The following is a 26,796-nucleotide window of genomic DNA, read 5'->3' as shown; positions in this document are numbered from 1 at the left end:
CAAAAACCCCAATGCACTGTAGACAGAACTGCTGTCAGCTGTATGGGTGTTTTATCTCATGTCCTGTAGGGGGAGCTCCAGCACCACCAATAATACTCCCATTTACAGTTCAGTCTCAGCTGCCAGTTCCTGTCTTTGTGTGTGCATGTGCATGTGGGTATGTTCGTATGATTTCTCTTTTCCCTTGCTCTCTCTTTCTATCTGTCCTATGCTCATCCTCTCACTTGTCCTTTCCTTTGTTGCTCGACACATCACACTAAAACACTCTATTAGTTTATACCTAGACTAATGAACTTCATTCAGATTTTCTGGCTATTTATGGCATTTTGCTCAACACCACCCACTGAGACAGGAAACTTTAATTTTTCATTTTAAATGAGAAATAAGATGAAATGGAAATCATTCATCAAACCAGCAGTGGAAAAATCTGAATGACCAATATCCATAAATTAATCTAATGTAAATTTTAGTAAGCAGAAATATCAATGTAACCCCAGATGACATCAATACACAGAATCATGTGACATCCCCACAAACCACAGCACTGAGTTTGAAATGCCAGCTGCCTCTGTAACACCTCCCATCACACCGACTGACTGACTGTCATTTATGTGACTCTGGTCTCTCCATCCATGATCCTCACAACACAATCATGATCCAACCTGGTCTGATCAAGCTGTTCGCATCACTGCTCTGTGTCGTAGGTACTGAACATTATGATCTTAAATATTAAAGGAAGAAATCACAACAAAAGCTGACTTCAACAAGACTGACATGCATTAAAATAAACAGATTTTTTTTCCATTTTGTCTAAATACAGAGAAGTCACTGGTGGTTTTGTAACATCAGATTTGGTCATTTTATCCCCTCAGGTCTAATTGATGGGAGTGATGTCACCCAGACCCCGCTGCTGTGGAGGAAGAAGGGTGAATCTGCCACCATGAACTGCAGTCACACTAAAGATATCACTTATATCCAGATGTACTGGTACAGACAGCTTCCAGGGGAGGGAATGAAACAAATTGTTTACACAGTTCCAAGCAGCACACCTAAATATGGAAGTGGCTTCAGTGAGGACAAATTTCCAGCCAAGAAGAGCGACGCTCACACTGGATCTCTGACAGTGGAGGAGCTGCTGCCTGAGGACAACGGAGTGTATTTTTGTGCTGTGAGCCAACACAGTGATACAGGTGACTCAGATCGCTGCACAAAAACCTCACTGCTGGTATCACAGTGAAGTCAAGAAAACAGTCTCTATCATGAACTGTAGGGGGAGCTCTGGACCAACTGTCTGTTGTACTTGTGCAGACCGTCAATCATATAACAGGACTGATGTGAAAAACAACAGAACCCAATAAGATCACAATAATTATCACACTCACAAGAAAGCAGTTATATGCAAGAAATTATAATCAAATTATTAAACCAATTAGCGAAATTTATGAGAGCAGTAACAACTTTCACATTACGTGTAATTTTATGAATATAGGTTTTTTGTTTGATCTATTGGCTTTATCTCAGGTTTTTCCCCTCGTAAGGTGGCAGTATTTCTTTACTAACACCCATTTAGAGCCGCTGGTATAGTGATGGCTGTGAAAACTATAATGTTAAAGGGAGGAGGATGTGATATGACACCACTCACCAAATTATGTCATGTTTAATATCCTGATAAGTGCTTTTACTGAGAAAAGAGGAGGATGCAGTCAGTACACCTCCATATACACTGATGAGAACATGATTGGGATCTTGTATTCTGCAATATAACCAACCACTCAGAAAACACAACATGATCATCATATTCCTCATCATAACCGTTAACACTATTCTGGTCTCAGGTAATGACATTTTAGGATTTTTCTGATATATGAGTTTTATTTGTTTTATTTATTTGTTTTTTAAGAATTTTATTATGTATGAGCTTTATTTATTCACAGTCAGAGTTTAAAAGTGAAACCACTGTAGTTGCAAAGTGTAAGGCCTAAAAGATCAATTCAGGCTTCAATGCAAAATTAAAAAGCAGCATTTGAACAAATTAGAATTCAAAGTGAGGATGAGGATTTCCATTTCTTTTTCCAAGACTGTAAATTTGAATTTCTATTATGTCAGTCATTGCATGTTGTCTGTTGTTATGTGTTGATGTGTTTTCCACAGGTTCCTCTCTCAGTGACAAAGTTCACTAGAGTCCAGCTGACAAGTACAACAAGCCAGGAGAAAAAGCCCAACTCAACTGTTCACACAATATTAAGAACTATGATCGAATCCTTTGGTACAAACAGTCAGAGAATCAACAAATGCAGCTCCTGGGATACATATATTATGGGAAGGCAAATCTTGAGCCTGGAGTGACTGTCCAGTTGGGTGGGGGTGCAAATAAAGGCGAGATCAGCACATTAACAACTGAGGAACTCAGCCTGAACAGCAGTGCAATGTACTTCTGTGCTGCTAGTTACCACAGTGCTGCGTATCGCTGCTCCTCAATACAAAAACCTCCCGTCACACATTTTTCCATCTCTGTATTACAGCTCACAGCCCCTTGCACCTGGATCAACCCATTCTAACCAACACTGGCCTCCCCTCTAACACAGAGAAGAGATTATAATGGGAGATTTCTTTGGGTGGAGCAACACAACACTAAACCCCACCCCCTATAAACTCGGTTAGACTGACAATGTGGATTTTGATCCAGCAGCGTACAGGATCACAGCTCATCACAAAACGCTGTGACACTCCCACCAGCTGCCACATCACACAGAGCTCCAATGTGACAGCTCTTCATATCTCTGGAACTGTACTGACAGTCATATATGAGACTCTGCTGCTCTCTGACTTCTACAACATGGACAGCATCATCATCATCATCATCAAACATGGCCTCCTCAGCTTTTCAGCATTACTGCTCTGGATTACAGGTAAACTGCAATAAGATCACCTGACTTCACTGTTAGCAGTAACATATTTCACTAGATTGCATGATGACATCAACAGAGAAAAAGTTGAAGTTGACCTTTGTTATGAAATTAATGAATGTATATGTTCACCATCTCATCGGTTCGACAGGAATCATGTAAAGAGATGCAGCAACAGTTGACAATGGTTTCAAAAAAAGGTCCATGAAAGTTGAAATTCTCAAAAGTTCTAACTTTTCCTTTTCTGCACACAGGTCTGACTGATGGCAGTGATGTCACCCAGACCCCCAAACTGTGGAAATACAACGGTGACAATGCAACTATAGACTGCAATCACACCAAGGGTGGTGGCTTCTACCAGATGTACTGGTACAGACAACTCCCAGGGGAAGGAATGAAACAAATTGTTTTCACCAGTACTGCATCCAAACCCAACTATCAGCCCGACTTCAAAGAGGAGAAATTCCCAGTGACCAAGCCTGATGCTGCCAGTGGGACTTTGACAGTGAAGGATTTGGTAGCAGAAGATAAAGGCTTGTATTTCTGTGCTGTCAGTGAGCACAGTGATACAGACTCACTCAACTGCTTAACAAAAACCCCAATGCACTGTAGACACCACTGCTGTCAACTGTATGGATGTTTTATCTCATGTCCTGTAGGGGGAGCTCCAGTACCACGACAACATTTGTATGGTTTCTCTTTGCTCTCACTCTGTCTTTCTCTCTCTCACTTGTCCTTTCCTCTCTTGCTCATCACAGCACACTAAAACACTCCACTGGTTTAAACCCAGACTAATGAACTTCATTCAGATGTTGTGGCTTTTTATGGCATTTTGCTCAACACCACCTGTTGGGACAGGAAACTTAGAATCCTGATTTTAAAGAAGAAATTATATGAGATGGAAATCATTCATCAAGCCAGTGGTGGAAAAATCTGAATGACCAATACCCATCAACTAATCTAATGTAAATTTTGGTAAGCTGAAATATCAGTCTAACCCCAGATAACATCAATACACAGAATCATGTGACATCCCCACAAACCACAGCACTGAGTTTTAAATGCCAGCTGCCACTGTAACACCTCCCATCACACCGACTGACTGACTGTCATTTATGTGACTCTGGTCTCTCCATCCATGATCCTCACAACACAATCATGATCCCACCTGGTCTGATCAAGCTGTCCGCATCACTGCTCTGTGTCGTAGGTACTGAACATTATGATCTTAAATATTAAACTAAGAAATCACAACAAAAGCTGTCTCCAACGAGAATGACATGCATTGACATGTACAGATTTTTCCTATTTCGTCTAAATACAGAGAAGTCACTGGTGGTTTTGTAACATCAGATTTGGTCATTTTATCCACTCAGGTCTAATTGATGGGAGTGATGTCACCCAGACCCTTCTTCTGTGGAGGAAGAAGGGTGAATCTGCCACCATGAACTGCAGTCACACTAAAGATGCTTCTTATCGCCAGATGTACTGGTACAGACAGCTTCCAGGGGAGGGAATGAAGCAAATAGTTTACACAGTTCCAAGCAGCAACCCTGAATATGGAAGTGGCTTCAGTGAGGACAAATTTCCAGCCAAGAAGAGCGACGCTCAGACTGGATCTCTGACAGTGGAGGAGCTGCTGCCTGAGGACAACGGAGTGTATTTTTGTGCTGTGAGCCAACACAGTGATACAGGTGACTCAGATCGCTGCACAAAAACCCCACTGCTGGTATCACAGTGAAGTCAAGAAAACAATCTCCATCATGAACTGTAGGGGGCGCTCTAGACCAAATGTTAAATCTGATGAATTTATTGTTATCTGTAAAATGTCAGTGACAACAGGTTTTGTTCACATTTTCCTTTTTTTCATATTATTCATTTCTCCCATGCTCTTTAACTGAACTTGTATTCAATAACATGAATGTTATGGCATCATCATCCTATGACTGAAAAATACAATATTTGTCTACATCATGACTGACTTGGAATTGTTATACAAATTAAAACTGCATTTTCTTGTTCATGTCAAACCCCATATCCATTTCCATTGAGTCCACATCAAATTTCACATCCATTACATTTTCATTCATTTCAATTACAATTCCCTTAATTTATAATTAATGCAAAAATATAGTTTTTTATTCTATAATTCATGTATATTTCAAATTTGTCCAGTTTCTGGCTTTCAAAAAGAATTAATCCTTCTTTGTATCTTAAATTTGTTAGAGTCACAGTCTTAGCAGAATGGTGCCTGTTTGTTACAGTGAGCTCAAATCAATAAGACAGCACAGCCAGTTATAACTGCCTTCTTGCTGAGCTTATGTTATATGATGTCTATGATGTAACAGTATTGTGTAAAGTTCATGTGACAAAAGGCTTCATGTGTTTGACTAGTGTTCAAACCAATGACACACCTTGAAGAGCGCAGCAGCACGTGACAGGATGGGTGATGTGACTCTCCCATCAGCTGCTGTGTTAAACGTCTCACTGTGACACTGATCTGTCTGCTGATCAGTTCCAAATGGTCTCACCTCTCATCACCCTCACTGTCTCTCTGCTCTGGTCTGCAGGTATTAAACTGATGGGATTATTATTATTTATCACAACAGATTGTAGTTACCTTCCATAGTTAGCTCACTGTCCAGAAAACAACTTGTAACGACCACTGTAAGAATTAAAATACTGATTGTTTTTTACTTGCAAACACCAGCTGTTGATTTCACCTGAGCCTGTTGATTTATCATTTGGTTCCAGGTGTTGTGAGATGTAAGGGAGTCTACCAGACCCCAGAGATCCTGCTGTTAGAGAGCGGTCAGTCTGCTCACATGGACTGCAGCCACGACCTGGGCGGCCAGTACTTTAAATGTACTGGTACCAGCAGCTTCCAGGAGAGAGTATGAAACAGATTGTCTTCACGGTGCCTTACAGCGAGCCTGACTTTGGAGATTTTAGCCAGGACAAATTCTCAGCCAACAAGACTGAAGGGGACAGAGGATCTTTTACAGTGAAAAATGTGGAACCAGGAGACAACGGAGTGTATTTCTGTGCTGCGAGCGCTCACACACTGATACAGATCCTCGTACAGCTGCACAAAAACCTCAACCCCTTGACTCACACTAGTCCTGTATACTGTCTGACTTCATTGTGCTCAGAAGCAGTGAAGGAAGATGTATATGTGTGAATTCACTTTGAAGTAAACATTACGTCAGAGAGGACTACAGGGGCGGACAGAAGTCTATCTGCACACGTCACAATTTCTGTCTCCTCCCTTCTAAGTTCATCCCACAATGTGTGTTGAGTGTGTCTGTCAAGAAAGAGACAGAGACAGAGAGGAAGATAAAGTCATCATGATCAGGAGCCTCAGCTGGACCGCTCTGCTAATTCTCTGGCTCACCTGTGGGTTTGAATGCAAAAACATTTGTGACAAATTTGCTAAAAGTCTCATTTTCTTCATGTTTTTTTGATGTTTTTCTTCTTTGTAAATGCAGGCCGCTCACTGAGCAATGAAGTCCTTCAGGTTCCTGCCTCAGTCTTGGGAAGTCCTCATGGATCGGCAGAAATCAGCTGCAGCCACTCCATCAGTTCCTATTATACGATCTTGTGGTACATGTCAGAAGACTCTAACCTCACACTCATTGGATATGTCTATTATAAAAAAACAACCATCGAGGAACAGTTCCAGAAGCATTTCAATGTGACTGGAGATGGCTCAGCGAGGGCTCACCTTCATATACTAAAACTAAGACAGCCAGAGGACAGCGGCATGTATTTTTGCGCAGCTAGTAGGCACAGTGACTGAATTACCTTCTATCCTCTACAAAAACCCTCACAGACAGTCACACACACACACACACACACACATATTTTCACTGAAGGAGACACACACATGCATCTCACCATAGCCTGCAGCAGGAAACTGTTTCTATCCACTGATCACAGCTGTGACGGCCACAGTGTTCGCCCCTCCTCTTCTCCATCCAGGCAGCTGCATTCAGTTTGCAGTCTTCATTCAACTTTTCATCTCTGCAAGCATCATGATCAGACTGCTCATACACTTAGCAGCTCTACCTCTCTGTGTGACAGGTATTATCACATTAATTCATGCATAGTAGTGGAGTAAGTCATAAATATCTGCAGTAACGTTCAGAAACATGTTTATTTATCTTCAGTGACCTGTATGTTTCAAATCTGTTTCTGCAGAGCGATCAGCAGTGATATGGCACTCATTGGGTATGTACGCTTCACTGCTGACAGCATTGAAGATCCATTCAAAGGGATTTATAATGTGAGCGGGAATGGGGGAAGTCTGTCATCTCTTCATATTCCAAAGCTGAGTGGAGCCCAGGACAGTGCGGTGTATTTCTGTGCTGCCAGTGCTGCACGGTGCTACACAAACCCTCTGTCTGCAACAAAAACCCTCTGAGATCCACCGAGCAACAAAATCACTATCATTCACCTGCTGAAAACCACAGGAAGAGCAGAGAAACACAGTGAACGTCTGATATCAGACAGCTGGCTCACAGCGACACCAGAGGTCGGTTTGATGCAGCACTTTTATTGGCCAGCAGGGGGTGCTGTTTCTTCACATGTCTATGAGGAAATTAATATATGTGATTATTATTTTTCAAAACTGTATCTGGGGATATAGAATCTCAAATAAGTAAAATGATGGTATACATAATTTGATTTACAATATTTTTTAAAGTTGATATTTCACTTTTAAAAACAGCAATAATTGAACTGATAATCTAATTACACTAAAAAATTAGTGCACAGCAATCAACCAGTAGGACATTTTTTTAAACTCTACATTTGAAAAAGGCATGAAAATGTCTTTGAACTTCACTGTGAAATGGCTTACATTTAAAAATATAACACAATTCAACATTATAAAACATATTAGCTGTAAAGGTTATGGTTTCTTACATAAAAACAATATCTACATTAGCAGGATTTAGGACCGTGGTTGTGTGTTAAAAGGTCATATAGTCTACATAAAGTCTTTGTGGTTTATCTTCCCTTCACAAGGTGGCAGTAAATCTTTACTCACACCATATAGAGCCAGTGGTGGAGTGGTGGCTGAGGAAACTAAAATGTTGAAGGCAGCAGGAAGTGTTCTGACACCACCCACCTAAATTCTTCATGTTTATTATGCTGATAGGTGGTTTACTCAGAGAAAGAGGAGGGTATAATCAGTATACCTCCATATACACTGATGAGAACATGATTGTGATCTTATATTCTGCAATATAAACAACCACTCAGAAAACACAACATGATCTTGATATTCTTCAGCATAACCTTTAACATGATCCTGGTTTCAGGTAATACAGTATATTTAGACTTTAATATTAGTACTTTAGTAATTTCAACTCTGTACCAGTTTATTCTCTCAAATTGCTGTCTAGTCACCTTCTGCATGTTGTCTGTTGTTGTGTGTTGATGTGTTTTCCACAGGTTCCTCTCTCAGTGACCAAGTTCACCAGACTCCAGCTGACATGTACAAGAAGCCGGGAGAAAGAGCCCAAGTCAACTGTTCACACAATATTCAGAGCTATTATACAATTCTCTGGTACAGACAGTCAGAGAATCAACAAATGCAGCTCCTGGGATACATATATGGAGGGAAGGAAAATCTTGAGCCTGGAGTGACTGTCCAGATGAGTGGGGGTGCAAATCAAGGCGAGATCAGCACATTAACAACTGAGGGACTGAACAGCAGTGCAGTGTACTTCTGTGCTGCTAGTTACCACAGTGCTGCGTATCGCTGCTCCTCAGTACAAAAACCTCCCATCACACATCTTTCCATCTCTGTATTACAGCTCACAGCCCCTTGCACCTGGATCAGCCCATTCTAACCAACACTGGCCTCCCCTCTGGTTCAGATTACAGATTACAGTGGGAGGTTCCTTCACCCTCCGCCCTCCATTATAAACACCAGCCTCAGACATTTAGTTTGTCTGTTGTGGCTCTTCATCATTTTCATGGGATCACTATGATTAGTCAGCTTGTCATCACAGTCATTGTCTCATCTCTGTGGCTTCAAGGTACAAGGACTAACATGAAGTTTATGACTGTTTCAGACATGGATATGAAGGTTTTATTCATATCATTTATAATAGAAGTACCTTATCTTATTCACATGTAGAAGTGTGTATGCTGTTTTCACACTTTTCTCTTGCATGATAAAGTAGGTGAGCACCAGCTTTCAATATGTAAATAATACAAAAGTTTGAAGAACCTCTTTATATAAAGGGTTTCATTCAAAATATAGATATAACGTATGTGAAAATTTTGAATGTAACACCTGACACATTAATTCAAGCATGGAAAACAGACTTTGCATGTTATAGATTATTGAGTATACTGGTGACACTTAGATGAAAAGTGTCGATTGGAAATTTGAATGTTTGTGAATCTGAACATTCACAACACTTTTTTCCCCAAACATGATGTAAGCTGCTTTGAAATGAAAAGTTTTCAGTTTTGTATTTTCTCCCTGCAGGTTGCTGCCAGGATGTAACTCAACAGCCTGAAATCATCTGGAGCTCCACATCCAGATCTGCAGAGATGAACTGCAGCCATAAGAGAGATGCTGCTCACTCACAGATGTACTGGTACAGGCAGCGTCCAGGTGAGGCCATGAGTCTCATTGTCTTCACGGCTGTCGGTGTGGAGCCAGACTACGTGGGGGACACTCAGCAGAAATACTCAGCTGTCAAAACTGTGGTAGAGAGCGGGGCTCTCACTGTCAAAGACCTGCAGCCGGAGGACAGCGCTGTGTATTTTTGTGCTGTCAGCAAACACAGTGATGTAAGAGCCATGAGCAGCTGAACAAAAACTGCTTGCCATTAATTTGGTGACTGTGTCAGTCATGTGGAATCACAGCTTTACTTTCATATCTGTCCTGTAGGTGGAGTTACAGCTCAAGAAATAATCCTCACCTCAGTGGAGGAGGCACCATTCAGTGACGCATAGCTGGTAGGGATTTGAGAGGAGGGCTTTGACAAAGTGTTGACAGTATTCTGATATTTTAGTAACGGACTAAAAGCCACTAACTGTTCTGTAAAAATTCAGAAAGGGAGTCAACATGTCCACAGTTTTGTTTTTGTCTTGGCTCATTGGTAATTGTTTGATTTACCATAGAAAAATACAGTATGCTATGTTTATACTTTACTCAGCTCATTAATTTTCTCTCTTTCTAGGCTTTTCTCTGGGTGTCAAGGTCCATCAGAGTCCATCAGAGCTCATCAGAAACCCTGGAGAAAAAGTCCAGCTGGTCTGTACTCATGAGAAAACAGACTACAGAGTCATGCTGTGGTACCAGAAATCTGCTCAAGACAAAGCTCTGAAACTCATTGGACATGTGTCTTATTCCAGAATAGAGCATGAAAAAACATATGAAGAGCATTTTAATATCACTGGAGATCTGAGTGGGGACACAGCAAAGAACGGCTCTCTTTTTATAAGGAACCTAACGGCAGCTGAGCACAGTGCAGTGTACTACTGTGCAGCGAGATATGCACACTGACTGCAGATCCCCGCCACTCCTTACAAAAACTCAGCACTAACCTTCATCACACGGTGGTTTGAATAAGATCTTGAACAGGCCCCTCCCAGGAAGCTGCACTTGAGCTCGCAGTTTGCTGATGTGCAGGCATGAATGGAGTTTCTTCATCACCTCCCTTTTCCCCTCACACATCAGGAAAGCTCAGTGGAGCTCCCAGTTGATTGTCCATCTCTAATGGTGACAGTCAGAGTGATCTGATACCAGATCCCATCACTACACATCCACAACAGACTGTCACATCTTTCTGACTGGTTCATTTTTTGAGTTGACAGGCGAGAAGAAGTTCAAATGATCCGATTGCTGATTTTCTGCTGTCTGATGGGTAATAACTTGTTTGTGATGGAATTGTGTTTGCTCTATACAATTTTCATCAGCATTTCTTTTCATATTTCCATCCACAGACTGTAAGTAAATGCTCTCTTTCCGTCTCTGTCCAGGTGTTTGTCAGGGGATTGAGGTCCATCAGACTCCTTCTTCACTCATCAGAAAACCTGGTGACGACGTGCAGCTTGTCTGCACTCATGGAAAAACCGACTACAGAGTGATGCTGTGATACCAGCAGCCATCTGGAGACACAGCTATGAAACTCATTGGATATTTAAACTACAAAGATCCCAAAATGGAGGAACATTATGAGAAACATTTCAAAATTGCTGGAGATCTGAGTGTGAATACTGCAAAGAATGGCTCTCTTATAATCCAACTAACAGGAGCTGAGCACAGTGCAGTGTACTACTGTGCAGCGAGTAAAGCACGCTGATGCAAATTCCCTCTGCTCACTACAAAAACTCCACACAAACCTTTATCATCAGTGGTTTTGAATTAGACACAGAATAAACCTCTCCCAAGCACCTGCTTTTGTGGTTAGTCTGATGCAGTTCTGTCATCACCACCAGAGTTTTGTTTACTTTGTGTTAACCTTTAATAAACCACACAAGTCAGTCAATGCAAATTCTAATTAAAATGACATCCTGTCAAGATGCAAAAATACCTCTCAATAATTCAAGGATTCAAGGATTCAAGGAACTTTATTGTCATACCAGTTCACACTTACATGCTAGTGGTACGAAATTAGCACTCAGGTCCCGGTATAAGCCAAAAAACCCCCCCCCAAAAAAAGACCAGAAAAGAAGTGTAAATATAAGTGTAAATATAAAATATAAGATATATAACAGTATATAAATATATATGTATAGGTATAAACAGTATATATAAACAGTATGTGTGGGTATAAACAGTATGTAAACTATAAACAGTATATGTAAGTAAAGGTAAACAGCATATGTAAATGTAAATAAAAATATAAATAGTATATCTATAAGTATAAACAGCCTATATATAAGTAAGTAGTATATATATAATAAATAATAAATATAATATATATAAGCAGTAAATATAAAAATATAGAGAAAAATATAAACAGCCTATGTAAATATAGACAGTATATGTATATATATATAAATATGTATATATAATATAGACAGTGTAATATAGAATGGACCAAGCCACAGAACCTGATGCCCGGGACTGGGATTCATGGAACTGTTGGACTTGGTCAGTGCAGAATTAGCTTAGTGCTAAACACGCATGTTAGTAATATTGCACTTATGGTGGAAAGTGATTTGTGCAGGAGAGGGAGAGAGAGAGAGAGATGGGAGACTACAGAGCATGGCTCGAGTTCAACAGTCTGACAGCTGCAGGGAAGAAGCTGTTTCTGAGCCTGGTGGTCTTGCTCTGTATGCTCCTCAGCCGCCTGCCTGAGGGGAGGGGCTGAAACAGACTGTGAGCGGGATGGGAGGAGTCCTTCAAGATGCGGAGGGCCCTCCCCCTGCATCGTGAGGTGTAGAGGTCCGAGGTGGTAGGAAGGCTGCTCCCCACAGTCCTCTGTGCAGCCTTCACCACCCTCTGCAGAGCCTTCCTCTCAGCAGCAGTGCAGCTGCCGTGCCACACGGTGATGCAAGTGCAGAGGACGCTCTCCACCACACAGTGGTAGAAGCTCCTCAGGACGGAGCTCCCCAGTCCAGCCTTCCGCAGCTTCCTGAGGAAGTAGAGACGCTGGTGGGCCTTCCTGACCAGACGGGAAGTGTTGGCGCTCCAGGTGAGGTCACTGGATATGTGCACACCCAGGTACCTGAAGCTGGAAACCACTTCCACAGCTGCTCCTCCGATGTGCAGGGGAGGGAGAGGGCGCTTGTCCTTCCTGAAATCCACCACCATCTCCTTTGTCTTTTTCACGTTGATGCAGAGGTTGTTTTCACTGCACCACTGCACCAGGTGTTCCACCTCCTCTCTGTATTCGGACTCATCGCTGTTAGTGATGCGTCCCACTACTGCTGTGTCGTCCGCAAACTTCACTATATGACAGCTGGGGTGTCTCGCCGAGCAGTCATACGTCAGCAGAGTGAACAGGAGGGGGCTCAGCACACAGCCCTGTGGCGAGCCAGTGCTGAGGGTGATGGAGGAGGAGACGGTGTTGTGGATCTTGACAATATCTCTAACAGCATGATAAATAAACATAACAGGGTGACATCACTTCGCCTTCCTCCTGACAATAAGGCAGCTGAACCGACACACCAGTAAGATCAGTGACAGTGATCTAATGCCACATCCCATCGGCACACAGTGATGAGACACTGTCACATCCTCTCTGACATTTCACCACAGAATTAAGAGTAACTCAATCCTCCAAATTCAATCTGGACATAATGATAAAATTTCGCTTTTTCTGTTTCCTCACAAGTAACAACTCCGTTAGTTGTGATAGAGGGGATGTGATGTACACAATGGATGATTTTACTTGAAAATCAATACATTAAATGTTCTCTTTTCTCGTCTTCTGCCTATAGGAGGTGTTTCTCTGGGTGTTGAGGTCCATCAGACTCCCTCTGCACTAATCATGAAGCCTGGTGACAGCGTGCAGCTCGTCTGCACTCATGGACAAACTGACTACAGAGTGATGCTCTGGTACCAGCAGTCATCACGACACAGAGCTCTGAAACTCATTGGATATGTGGATTATCGCAGAATAACCCATGAGGAGTCATATAAAGCGCATTTCAACATCACTGGTGATTTGAGTGGGAATACTGCAAAGAACAGCTCTCTATTTATTGTGGACGTAAAAGAAGTTGAGCACAGTGCAGTGTACTACTGTGCAGCTCGCTATGCACGCTGAGGCAGATCTCCTCTGAGCTGCACAAAAACTAAACACCGCCCTTTATCATCTGTGGTTTTAAATGAAGCCATGAACCGACGCCTCCCAGGCAGCTGCAGTGATCCCTGTTTCATTGACTAATATCATCTTCTCTAGCCAATGTGTGTCATGTGATTTCATCACCCGCTCTCCAGGCTGTTGAGGATCCAATGCACCCGTTGATCTTTTTCATGTGCAGCACAGTCAGTCAACAAGAGGAGTCTTCTCATCACCGTCTCTGTATCTGTCATCATCATTATAACCACCATCATATCCAAAAGAAAAAAAAAAAAAAACAGTGGAGATACTCAACATGAACAGAGCTCTCATCATAATTATCATCCAACTTGTATGGATCAAAGGTACATCAAGTAATTCATTTCTACTTTATCCACTGAATATTGTTTGTAATTTGAAAATATCAGATGGAAGTTTAATTATTTTAGAGAATGAGGATTTTATTTGACTTTATTTTAGTGTCCAGTTGAATTGAATCTCTGCTCACCTCTTTACAGGAGTGTCACTCAACAAAGATAAAGAAGTTCATCAGACTCCAGCCGATGTGGTGGGGAAACTGAACGATGAAGTCAAACTGACTTGCAACCACAGCATCTCGAGCTATGACACTGTTCTCTGGTATCAGCGCTCACACGGAAACACTTCTCTAAATCTGATCGGTTACACACGTTATACAACAACACAGAATATTGAAAAACCATATGAAGGTCACTTCAATGTGAGTGGAGATGGTAGGAAAGAGGCTTTCCTTCACATCCTCAAACTGAGGCGCCCTGCAGACAGCGGGCAGTATTTCTGTGCAGCATCATATACACAGTGACAGAAAAGTCTGAAACTCCTCTACAAAAACCTTTATCTGATGCTGCACACCTGGATCAAACCACAAAGAACAGTCAAAGACAGACAGACTGGCAGAGAGACAGACAGGTGACCACCATCTGAGTGACAGACAGTTTTCTCCATGATCTGTCTACATCACTTCCTCCCCCCTCCTTAACCTCCAGTCAGCACACAGCAAAGACTCCAGTTGGTTTTTGACATTCGGCAGCGCTGCCAGACAACATGATCCCACCTCCACTCATCATTTTCACCGTCACTCTGTCCTGGATTAAAGGTATCACACACTCACAGAGACTCTTATTGCTTTAGTTTAAAGTAGAACTTCTTCATATGCAGCTGGAGGGATTGTAATGTAATATTGATTTGACTTTGTTAGTTTATTTAATGGAACCAAAATACAAAGCAACAATTTCCAGTGACTTTCTTCGGTAACACTTAGATTTCTATGAAGGTTAACACACACAAACATGTTTAGTTGTAAAGTGCTGGACAACCCTCATCTTCATCTCTCTCCAGGGGTTTCACTCAGTCAAGAGAAACAAGTGCTTCAGACTCCAGCTGATCTGCTGCAGCGACCCAACCAAGAAGTCAAACTGACCTTCTCACATCAAATCTCAAGATATGACACTATTCTCTGGTATCAGCGCTTGGCAGGAGACTCTTCTCTGAAGCTGATCGGCTACATGTATTACAAAAACAGAAATATGGAGCCCCAGTATGAGAGTCGCTTCAACGTGAGTGGAGATGGAGAGAGAGAGGCGTATCTTCATATCCTGACAGCGAGACGCCCTGAAGACAGTGGAGAGTATTTTGGTGCAGCGAGTTTACACAGTGATGAAGACAGCGGCTCTGTGAGACAAAAACCTCCATCAGCAGCCGGCAGATTTCAGCCCAGCAGCATCAAACAGTGAAACCACGTGATGCAGAATCCAACCTCTGAAACCACTGCAGCAAAAACTTCATTGTCACTTATCATCTATCTTTTTATTTTGCAGCATTGTGTTGACTGAGGAAATGATGAATAAATAATAAAGATTTATAATGGTGAACAGGGAGGTTTTATTACTGACAGACATGGTGTATTTTTCAATGTAAGGTTTAATTAATTTTCCACTTTTTGTTTGTTGCACTACCTTGATTATATTATATGGTAATTAATGGTGAGATTTTGTTTGAAGCCAAATTACATTTACATTACATTGTGCTTATTACTGTATTAAAAAACTCTGAACAGCAGAGAGCAGTGATGCCACACTGACATGAGGGGCGCTGTAAGCTCCTCCTTCCTCACTACTAACAAAAAAAAAAAAAAAAAACAGTTTGGTTTTATACCAATGTTCTTTTTGTCAAGTTATTATTTCACCATACAGGTCAAAAGTTTTCATGATCTCACTGCTGTTGCTGTATTTCTGTTTCAGTCCCAGTTCAGATTAAAGCCATTAGACACAACATTGGCTGCAGGGGGAACATCTTGTCTGCCTGCTTTATAAAAAATGATAAAGACGTTGATAATCTTTTCCACTTTTGTTTTTCCTCTCCTGTCGCTGACAGGTAAGAATAATAACCTTCTGCCTGTTATTTCTCATGACCCTGAAAGGCTCTTTCTGTTGAACATCAGTGTTTCTGTGTGTCCTGTAGAGCTGGTGTTTTCATCCCTGCTCATCCAACAGCCACCTGAAAATCTTCTGACGACACCTGAGCAAGAGGAAGCCCGTTTCAGCTGTTACCATGGAGACAACGACTATCCCTACATGCTGTGGTACCGGCACAAGTCAGCAGGAGGAGGCCAAGGGGCCATGGACCTAATTAACATTTTAATTACAAAGTACTTACAGCTAGATCTAAATTTCTTCTGAGCCTCCTTTAAACATTATTTTGACTTCTGGAAAGAAAAAAAAAAAAAACGCTGCACTGTTTATTGCCTGCTGAAAATGGCGTGAGACAACTTTATTTATCCTGTTTGTTTTGTTTTGAAGAGAGGGGCAGGTGATATAAAGTTGTCTGCTTCCTGCTCCTTTTTGTTCATGGAACATGTAAAAATATTTGGATTTGAATGTGGGTATTTTTTATAAGAATGCATTTTCTTTGGTTTGTAAACACCAGAATGAACAAAATCACTGAGAGTGAGTGAATGAATAATTTGGTCTCGAGCAGGATCCGACCTTCACAAACTCTGAAAGCAAACAGTTCAGTGTGTGTGCTTGAAGAAATGTCCACTAGGGGCAACAGGTGTCCTGTATGTTTCTGCTTGTGTGGAAATCAAAGTTTGGAGCTCTTCACCTCATTTGTGTGAAACAACAACGACCATGAAAGATATTCACAGCCTCTCCTTCCCTGTTTTGCTGCTCCTCCTGGCAGGTGAATGATTCAAGATCACTCAGCAGAAAATTTGGATTATCAAACAATCTGTTGTTTGTCCTTCTTTTATTATTTTGTTTTGGACTTCATTTTTACACAACATGCCCACATAGCAAAATTGGTCTGGCCCAATTCTGGCCCACATAATGCACTTACACTCGGCCGACATACCGCAAAGAATGACGGCCCTTTGGTGGCCCAGATCTCATTTGCCAGAGCTGGCCCATACATGGGCCAGCACAAAGCCAGCTGCGGACACACTGCTGGTCCTGTTCTGGCCCCGAACAGTTTCTGCACTGGCACCAGATGTCAGCCTCAAGTATACCTTAATCAAGCCATGTAATAACCACACATGCCCTATTTGGCCCAGATTAAAAATGACTCAACAACGGTGGTACAATTATACAAATGACTTGTATTTATTTTGATATGGAACATGTTCTAAATAACAAGCAATTCATATTAAATGAGAATTCAGTATGAATTGAACATTCAACATTCAACATTCCACATATGAATGAACACTGACTGCCTATGGCATCACTCCATGTACAAGGTAAACAGAATTTCAACATACAGGGTAGCAACACTATGTAACTTTGACCGCTAACCCTGGCTTCCAGACTTAAGGATGCACATTCATACTTGCATAAAACAGCAATTTTAGTAAAACCGGGTCATATTTTACAGAGAAAATGTCCTTTGGTTTTCCCTCCGATGTCGTGCGACTGTTCTGCCTCAACTCTGTGGTTCACGGAGGTTCCTACAGGCTGCATGTCCGCTTCCTGCCAACTGAAGCAGCAGCTACAGCATCGGGACGACCGCGGGTCGGTTGCTGGTGACAGAACCCACAGAATACTGTTACAAGACATAACAGCTTGCGGGGATATATGTGCACTGTGTGTTAAGTCACAAAGTTATTCCTTAATCAACAATATTAAGAAACTGTACAAGTGGATATAATAAGACCGTAAACATACCTCCTCTTTTCTCTCTTTTGCTCAAAGTAGCGCGCTCCAAAGTAAACATTCAATTCTGTGCGCGGGATTTACAACAGGAAGTAGCTAAAGCCAATGAGAGCACAGGAAACGGAGTCACATGTTGAGAGTTGGCCAATGAGAGCGAAGGACACAGCCTGACACGTTCAGTGGCGACCAAGCGGTGGTTTTATTGGTTGGCTGTCAGGGAAACATCACGACCAATCAGCGGACAGTCTTTCAGGACTCAGGCAGTGAACGTTTTCTTTTAATATAAATAATATATTTAATATATGATATTTCTCAACACAAAAACACGAAGTTGTCCTTGATAACTCAACAATAAGGTTAAGGCCATCAGTTTTAATTATTAGGCTACTCATTCGATTCTGAGAAATAAAGTTTTTTTTTTTTTTTTTTTTTTTGTCAGTTTTGAAGCTCATTATTGTGTTGTGGATTTGTTTATCATTTTAAATTCACTTATTACTGTAAACTCTGAAAGACTCAACTGATTTAGGAGTGTATATGTATTTTGGGGTGGTGATGTGTGAGACAAGGTAGAAAAACATTTGAAAGGTAAGACTTAACAGTTCTTTATTTGTACAGAACCTATGTGCGTCAGTTAATATAAGACAGATCTGGGCCACATAAACCCAACCACAATCGGCCCACATGTGGCATGCCGTCACATAAACAGTGCCATCAGTTCCAGACCTGGCCCACATCCGGTTAACATACCACTTGCCATGCCAGCAGTAGCCCAGCAGTGCCGCCTTAATACCGGATCCGGGCCAGACCCATCTGCTATGTGGGTGTGGTATGAACCTAATGGCATCACATGGTTCACATTTCTTCCCCTGCTGCTTGATGTGAAGCTCTCTAGGTTGTGTTTTCTATAAATGACTAGATAATTGTGTGGTTGTGCTCTTCATTCTTTCATTTATCTTCCTCTCTTCATTTTGTTCACCTTGTTCTGCTCCTTCCCAGCTCTTGTCTCTGTCAGAGGAGTTTTGTGCAGCAGCTCTGTCCTCCAGACCCCGGCAGCACTGCAGAGGACTGTCGGGGGAAACGCCAACTTCAGCTGCAGCCACAAAGTCTCTGAGGTCTTCTACCTTTACTGGTACCGACAACGACAGCATGGTGAACCACTCATCTGCATAGGGTACCTCTATTCCAAAAACATCAACATCGAGTCCGGTTTTAAGCACAGGTTCACACTGCGTGGAGATTCAACAGAGCACAGTTACTTAGAGATCCACAACCTGAGCAGAGAGGACAGAGGAGAATATTTCTGTGCTATCAGACAGCACAATGACACAAACAGCCTGTCTGCTGACACAAAACCTCCCACTCTGACACTCTGCACATTTTCCTCTAACAAATTGAACCCTGTCACTCAGTAGCTCACACAATAATGAGAATTACCATTTGTAGCTCTCTAATCCCATTGTAATTTGTATTTTAGTATTTCAGCAGTGTGCTTTTCATTTTCAGAAAACAAGTCGAGTCAAAGATGGTGAGGAGGAAGAGTCATGACTTGAAAATCAAAACACTGCAGTCGTTGGTTCTGCTCTGTGTTAAAATAAATAAATAAATATATAAATAAGTTCCATTATGAGTGTTGGAGCTGTTTTCATGAATATTCATGACAGAACTAGATCTTCAGGCAAGTCCCAGTTCAACAGAGCAGAACATGGTAAGAGTGAAACACATCAAACTCAAGTGCATGCAGAACTACAAAAACCCCTCTCAAAGCTTGGAGCTCCAGTCTGCTCTCTCTCTCTTAGGCGCCGTCTTTGGTGTCGTTGCTGCTGCAGATATTCTGACGTCATTTCCTCTCCCACTTGTCTCAGCTGAGAGCTCACCACATTTTCTACTTCAGTTTTCCTTCCTCAAGTCAAAATGATCCCAGCCCTCATCACCTTGACTTTCTCTGTGATTTGTGATTTGACACTCTGACTTGTTGTCAGACTGTCTCAGTCTGCAGAAAATGTGAATTATTAAATGACATCATGGTTAAATTTTCCTGGATTTAAAGGCTGCATTGCAATAAAGGGATGCAGTTTTGTATTCTTTACGATGCAGTCGGTTGGCCGTCGCTTAACGAAAGGCGCGATAAACATTGGTTTCAGTTTATTTTCAAAGCCTTAATTGGTAAGCAACCTCTCTATATCACATCCTTATTGGAATGGAAAACAGGGCCTCACCTGACCCGTTCCACTGACTTAATGTTTTTAAGAGTCCCCCGGGGATGCTCAGAACTGGGGAAGACTGCCTTTTCTTATGATGGGCCAAAAGCCTGGAATGCTCTCCAAAGCTTTTTAAAACTGGAAAGTCTACCCACTTATGCAGAATTTAACTCTATTATCACTAGCCACTGTGTTTCTATTTGTAACTGTTTTAATTGAAGTCCAGGCGCATTTCTAATTTTACATGAGACAGTTTTATAACTTTATTTATTAACGTGTATTATGTGTATTTCCCTTTCTTCTGTTTATTATGTGTATTTCTTGTCATTATAATGTATGAGGTATATCCTATTTGTTGTTGATGTATTTTAGAGTGTATCTCGGCGGCATTGTAAAAGAAGGAAACCTCAACTGTCTTCCAAGAATAAATAAAGGTTTCAATTCAATTCAATTCAATTCAATTTTCTGAACTCAGTCATCATATCCACGTTACAGATGATTTTTATCAGAAATCTCTTTTGTTTAATTATGTTATGAAAGCACCAATAGTCATTCCTACAGTAGCTACTTACACATTATTGATATTGAGGTATGATCCTTAAGGAACTCCTTTAAATATAATTTAAACATAACTGAAGTAGGTTTTGTGAAATTAGATTTTTTTCTCATTCAACCAGCCCTAATGCAAATATCCATAAAGTGTGTGAAAGATTATATTCATCCAACAGGTGGAGGCACAGTACATTTTATAAGGCTTTTATCAAGAGGTGTGGTGATGAGTTAGCACCTCCCCTCCCCAGCCTCCCCACTCTTCTTCTCTCACAGCAGCTCTGTATCTCCCTGAAAGCAGCTCTCAACAATGTCTTCATCCATGTACACATTTGGGATCCTCTTGATCTGGTTTCCATGTAAGATCTCAGATTTCAAAACAATTCACTTCAGAAATCAGTGTCAAGCCTTTGTTCAGTATGTTAAATATGAAGACTGTAAAGATAAATTTCTCCTCTCCGTTCCACATCAACAACATTTTAATCAAAAGCTGCTTTCTCCACAGGTCAGGTGAGGAGTGTCACGTTTCAGCCAACTCGTCCACAGATAGTGAAGGAGGGCACTGAGGTCACTATCAGCTGCAGCCACGATGACAGTACCCTTAACGTAATGCTCTGGTACCAGCAGAAAGCAGACAATCACTCACTGACCCTCATTGGGTATGGATATGCAAAAAGCCCCCAAAACTACGAGGGTCAGTTTGAAAAGCAGTTTGAGCTGACGAGAGAAGACACACTGAGAGGAGCTCTGATCGTTCGCTCAGCAAAACCATCAGACTCGGCTGTGTATTTCTGTGCTGCTAGTGCACAGTGATGTGGTTTAATGACACTCCCTCACTGAAAACCCTGAGCCTTTTTTTCTCTGTTGTACTGAAATGGATGAGCACATATGCATGTTCAAACAGAGGAGGAGAGAGGCAGCGTCTGTCATTACAGAAACTCTCATTGGACGAAGCTGTTCCTCCTGCAGCAGCACAAACGTGCAGGATGTCTCCAGCTGGGATTGGATTCCTTCTCATCTTGCTTCCATGTAATCTTTCCTCTAAATTACTATCTAAAATGGAATTATCTGCAAAAAGTTATAATTAATCCTGTTTTTGATATTATATCAGAATTATATGGATTTTATTTCTCCATGGCTTCTGTATGAGCCAATGTTCAAATGTCTTTTTTCCACAGATCAAGCCAAGAGTGTGACTTTTCAGCCGACTCAGCCCAGAATAGTCACTGAAAGAGCCACAGTGGAAATTAAATGCAGTCATAATGATGAAAATCTCTATACAATGCTCTGGTACCAGCAAAGAGAGAGTAGACTGATTAGCCTCATTGGATACAACGTCTTTGGATCTTCCTCCGTCTATGAGACGCAGTTTGGAAATGGATTTGAGATCACAAGAGAAGAAAGAGTGAGAGGAGCTCTGATCGTTCGCAGTGTGAATCTCTCAGACTCGGCTGTGTATTTCTGTGCTGCCAGCACACAGTGATGTGGTTTAATACCTCTCCCTCACTGAAAACCCAGCTCTCTTTTTCTGTTGTGTTCAGATTCAAGGCTGATAGGGCAGGGATACAACTGCAGTATTGCTCTGACATGAACACACATTAACCATTTCTGCCATTTGTCAATTGTCCTCTACTGAGAGACAAGAATAGAGCCATGTCTGGACGCTGAGATATGGTGACAAATTAAACTCCTATCAGCCAAATAGGTGGAGGCACAGCACATGTTAAACAGCTTTTATCAAGAGGTGTGGTGATGAGTTAACACCTCCCCTCCCCAGCCTCCCCACTCTTCTTCTCTCACAGCAGCTCTGTATCTCCCTGAAAGCAGCTCTCAACAATGTCTTCATCCATGTACACATTCGGGATTCTCTTCATCTGGTTTCCATGTAAGATCTCAGATTTCACCACAATTCACTTCAGAAACCAATGTCAAGCCTTTGTTCAGTATGTTAAACATGAAGACTGTAAAGATATCATCTCCTTGTCCGTTCCACATCAACAACATTTGAATCAAACTCTGCTTTCTCCACAGGTCAGGTGAGGAGCGTCATGTTTCAGCCAACTCCTACACAGATAGTGAAGGAAGGCACTGAGGTCACTATCAGCTGCAGCCACAATGACAGTAACCTTGACATAATGCTCTGGTACCAGCAGAAAGCAGACAATCACTCACTGACCCTCATTGGGTATGGATATGCAAACAGCGCCCAAACCTACGAGGGTCAGTTTGAACAGCAGTTTGAGCTGACGAGAGAAGACACACTGAGAGGAGCTCTGATCGTTCGCTCAGCAAAACCATCAGACTCGGCTGTGTATTTCTGTGCTGCTAGTGCACAGTGATGTGGTTTAATGACACTCCCTCACTGAAAACTCTGTTGTGAAACAAGACAGGAGCCAGAGGAGGTGCAAGCAGAGCAAGTAGGTGGAGTAAAGGACTGAAATAGAAGGAAAGGAAGACAGTTATATGTTGTTTGACCAGAGTGATGTACAGGCTCTGATTTCATTACACATTATGATTATCATAAGAAATGATGACAATGGTAGCTTTACACACACTGGGGGCTCTAGTTTCCCGGCGCAGCGCGGGGTGGCGCAGTGAGGCGAACCCCGCGCAGAGCTAGTTTCGACCGGCGAAACGGCAGAGGCGGACAGTGTCCAAGGGCTCTAGTTTCCCGGCGCAGCGCAGGGTGGCGCAGTGAGGCGCACCCCGCGCAGAGCTAGTTTCGACAGGCGCAACGCGCGAGGCGAACGGTTTCCAAGTTTCGCAGACGGATCTGCGCCGAGATGGGAGTGGCAGCGCAGCAGGGGGAGGTGTCGACAGATTCAGCTTGGCGCAGTGACAGTTTCGTGCCAAAAGGCTTTGCCGAGGTGCGCCAAAAGCTCGCCTCCTGAAACCACGTCGGGCTCTATTTTCCCGGCGCAGCGCAGGGTGGCGCAGTGAGGCGCACCCCGCGCAAAGCTATTTTCGACCAGCGCAACCCGTGGGGCGCACAGTTTCTTATTTTCCCAGACCGAGGTTCGCCGAGATGGGAGTGGCGGCGCAGCAGGGGGAGGTGCCGACACATTCAGCTTGGCGCAGTGACATTTTCGTGCCAAAAGGCTTCGCCGAGGTGCGCCAAAAGCTCGCCTCCTGAAACCACGTCTACTTTCGGCGCAAGGCGCAGCGGGGCCGGCGCAGTGGAATTTTGGCTGGCAGGCGGGCAGTGCGCACACGTCACCACAACCTCACAGATTGTCAGGCACAGTAACAAAGCAATAAATACCCACAAAAAAACACAATTCAATGCTATAATCTCAATCAGCACATAAATGTATCCCCATATCGACTGTCCCGACACAACTGATGTCAGATCAAAGGAGACTGGCACCGTTTGGCATGCGCAATGGAAACCCAACCTGATCACCTGTCAGTCAAACAATTTGTCCAGTATGGTGATGTCTTTTTTCCAGTCATGGTGTCTGGCGCTGCTCGTGTTAACTACACAGTTCTTCTTCTATAAATATTCCACACTGGGTTTCCGTTGTCCGGTAATCACCGGACTATGACTGGTAGCCTAAAATCAGCCTAAGTCCGGTAAATTTTAAATGCCCGGTGAAAATATTCCCTCTAAGCACAATTTGAATTTTATTAAAACAGTCAATTTTCACGTAATTTTATTCATTTATTTATTTAAAAAAAAAATAGCCTGCGTGATCCCTGTCTCCAGTGTACCAGAGAGAGAGAGAGAGAGAGAGAGAGAGAGAGAGGTTTTTCTCTGCAGAACCGGATCAAAACAGCGCAGCAAAGTCGCCTGGGGGAGAACAAGGTCACAAGACTGATAAGACTGAGAGACACTTGAGACTTTCGATTTTAATTCAGATGCTGAACTTAGTTTTTATTGCATCTATTTGATTTCAAGTTGGCAGCACGCAGCGTTATTAAAATGGTATGAGCCCGTTTTTTTGTTTGCAAATTGTAGTTGCAATTGTTTGCAATTTTATGCAATGTTCATGTTAAAAGAACATAGGCTTGTGCAATATTTATTTATTTATTTTAGAAGTTACGCACGTGAGTCTATTTACGGCACTCATTTAATTTGATACAGCCTGCTTTTCAATAAAAAGATTACGCTATAAATTGACATGCCTTGATATCATTCTTATATAGCCTGCATATAATTTTAAGCTCAGTAAATTCAGATAATATTTGACCGGAATTTCAAACATTTGTCCGGTAAATTGAAAACCTGCCGGTCACGTTGTCCGGTGCCAATTTTTTCTAATGGAAACCCTGATTTGCCCTGCGATGGACTGGCGACCTGTCCAGGGTGTTTCCTTGCCTTCGCCCTATGAGCGCTGGGATAGGCTCCAGACGAATGTAAGGATAGATGCATGGATGGATGGATGGATGGATGGATGAGTGGTTAGATGGATGGCAGGTAGCTCCAGCAACATTGCAGCAGCCAAGACTGGCCTCATCACTGTTCAGAGTGTGTGATGCGGCTGCTCTCTTCGTCCATGTCAAATGTGTAGACTTCCACTACGCCTTCGCGCAGCGCATTTTAAAGGCGAGGACAGGGGCTCATTTGATTGGTTTAAAGTGAATCGGCTGTGTCAAACCCACTCCACGCCTTCTCTCCTCCCTTGCGCCGGTAGGAGGAACGGCGCAGTAGTTGCGCCAAGGCGCACGGCGTGCCAAAATAGCAAAATCCACTTGGCCACACCCAGTTGGCGCAGCGCAGCTGCGCTGCGCCTCCGCCTCGCCTGGTCTGCGAAAATAGAGCCCGTCTACTTTCGGCGCAAGGCGCAGCGTGGCTGGCGCAGTGGAAGTTTGGCTGACAGGCGGGCAGTGCGCACACGTCACCACAACCTCACAGATTGTCAGACACATTAACAATGCATTAAATAACCACAAAAACCACTATTCAATGCTACTATCTCAATCAGCACATAAATGTATCTCCATATCGACTGTCCCGTCACAACTGATGTCAGATCAAAGGAGATTGGCACCGTTTGGCAGCGTAATGGAAACCCAACCTGATCACCTGTCAGTCAAACAATGTATCCAGTACCGTGATGTCTTTTTTCCAGTCATGGTGTCTGGCGCTGCCCCTGTTAACTACACAGTTTTTCTTCCATATATATTTAAATATTCCACTCTGGGTTTTTGTTATCCGGTAATCACCGGACTATGACTGGTAAAATCTGCCAAAGTTCGGTAATTTTTAAATGTCCGGTGAAAATATTCACAATTTTAATTTTATTAAAACAGTCAATTTCCACGTAATTTTATTTATAATTTAAAAAAAAAAAAATAGACTGCGTGATCCCTGTCTCCGGTGTACCAGAAGGAGAGAGAGGGTTTTTTTCTGCAGAACCAGATCAAAACAGCAGCGAAGTTGCCTTGGGGAGAACAAGGTCACAAGACTGATGCGCATTGCAAGTTGCGGAGAGACACTTGAGACTTTTGATTTTAATTCAGCTGATGAATTAAGTTTTTATTGCATCTATTTGATTTCAAGTTGGCAGCACGCCGCGTTATTAAAATGATATGAGCCAGTTTTTTGTTTGCAAATTGTAGTTGCAATTGTATGCAACGTTCATGTTAAAAGAGCACAGGCTTGTGCAATATTTATTTATTAATTTTAGACGTTACGCACGTGAGTCAATTGACGGCACTAATTTAATTTGATACAGCCTGCTTTTCAATAAAAAGATTACGCTATAAATTGACATGACTTGATATCATTCTTATATAGCCTGCATATAATTTTAAGCTCAGTAAATTCTGATAATATTTGACCGGAATTTCAAACATTTGTCCGGTAAATTGAAAACCTGCCGGTCACGTTGTCCTGTGCCAATTTTTTCTAACGGAAACCCTGATTCCACACATATCGAAAATGTAAAATGCATCGGTTCCTTGCCAGACACTGGGCGTTTAGAACAGCAAATGTAAAAGCTTTCATGAACCGGATTTTGTTTTAATCTCTAGTGTGTTGTTGCATCAGTAAGTGATTGAGTCGAAAGTTGCAAAACAAACATGTAGGCTATTTATATGAATATGGCGAGGATTATCCTTTGAGGTAAAAACATTCATTAAAAATGGGGGCTTCACAGTAAAATTTATATTTGCTCGTAAAAATCAATAACTTTAACAGACGGTGACAGAGCTGGAAAAAAAAGAGATGCAAGGCAGGTAGGTAATGGAAAGA

General features: G+C 42.2%; 1 protein-coding gene and 1 gene segment (V, D, J or C); both read left to right on the top strand.

Annotated features, from left to right (window-relative positions):
- Positions 1 to 2,811: 2,811 nt before the first annotated feature.
- Positions 2,812 to 3,672, top strand: LOC115354463 (T cell receptor beta variable 29-1-like). The segment is given in 3 exon segments: positions 2,812 to 2,909; positions 3,161 to 3,460; positions 3,665 to 3,672. Coding segments are annotated over 3 exon segments (381 nt in total).
- Positions 3,673 to 4,064: 392 nt separating this feature from the next.
- LOC115354462 (M1-specific T cell receptor beta chain-like) overlaps positions 4,065 to 26,796 on the top strand; it is a 43,030-nt gene continuing 20,298 nt past the window's right edge. Inside the window, exons 1-5 of the mRNA XM_030044859.1 lie at positions 4,065 to 4,116; positions 4,283 to 4,600; positions 5,661 to 5,800; positions 8,364 to 8,406; positions 9,412 to 9,701. Coding sequence (XP_029900719.1) covers positions 4,065 to 4,116; positions 4,283 to 4,600; positions 5,661 to 5,800; positions 8,364 to 8,406; positions 9,412 to 9,701 — 843 coding nt within the window. The remainder of the gene's footprint in view (positions 4,117 to 4,282; positions 4,601 to 5,660; positions 5,801 to 8,363; positions 8,407 to 9,411; positions 9,702 to 26,796) is intronic.

The sequence above is a fragment of the Myripristis murdjan genome, chromosome 22 (assembly GCF_902150065.1).
Source record: "Myripristis murdjan chromosome 22, fMyrMur1.1, whole genome shotgun sequence".
Lineage (NCBI taxonomy): Eukaryota > Metazoa > Chordata > Actinopteri > Holocentriformes > Holocentridae > Myripristis > Myripristis murdjan.
This window is presented reverse-complemented; position numbering and strand designations above follow the sequence as displayed.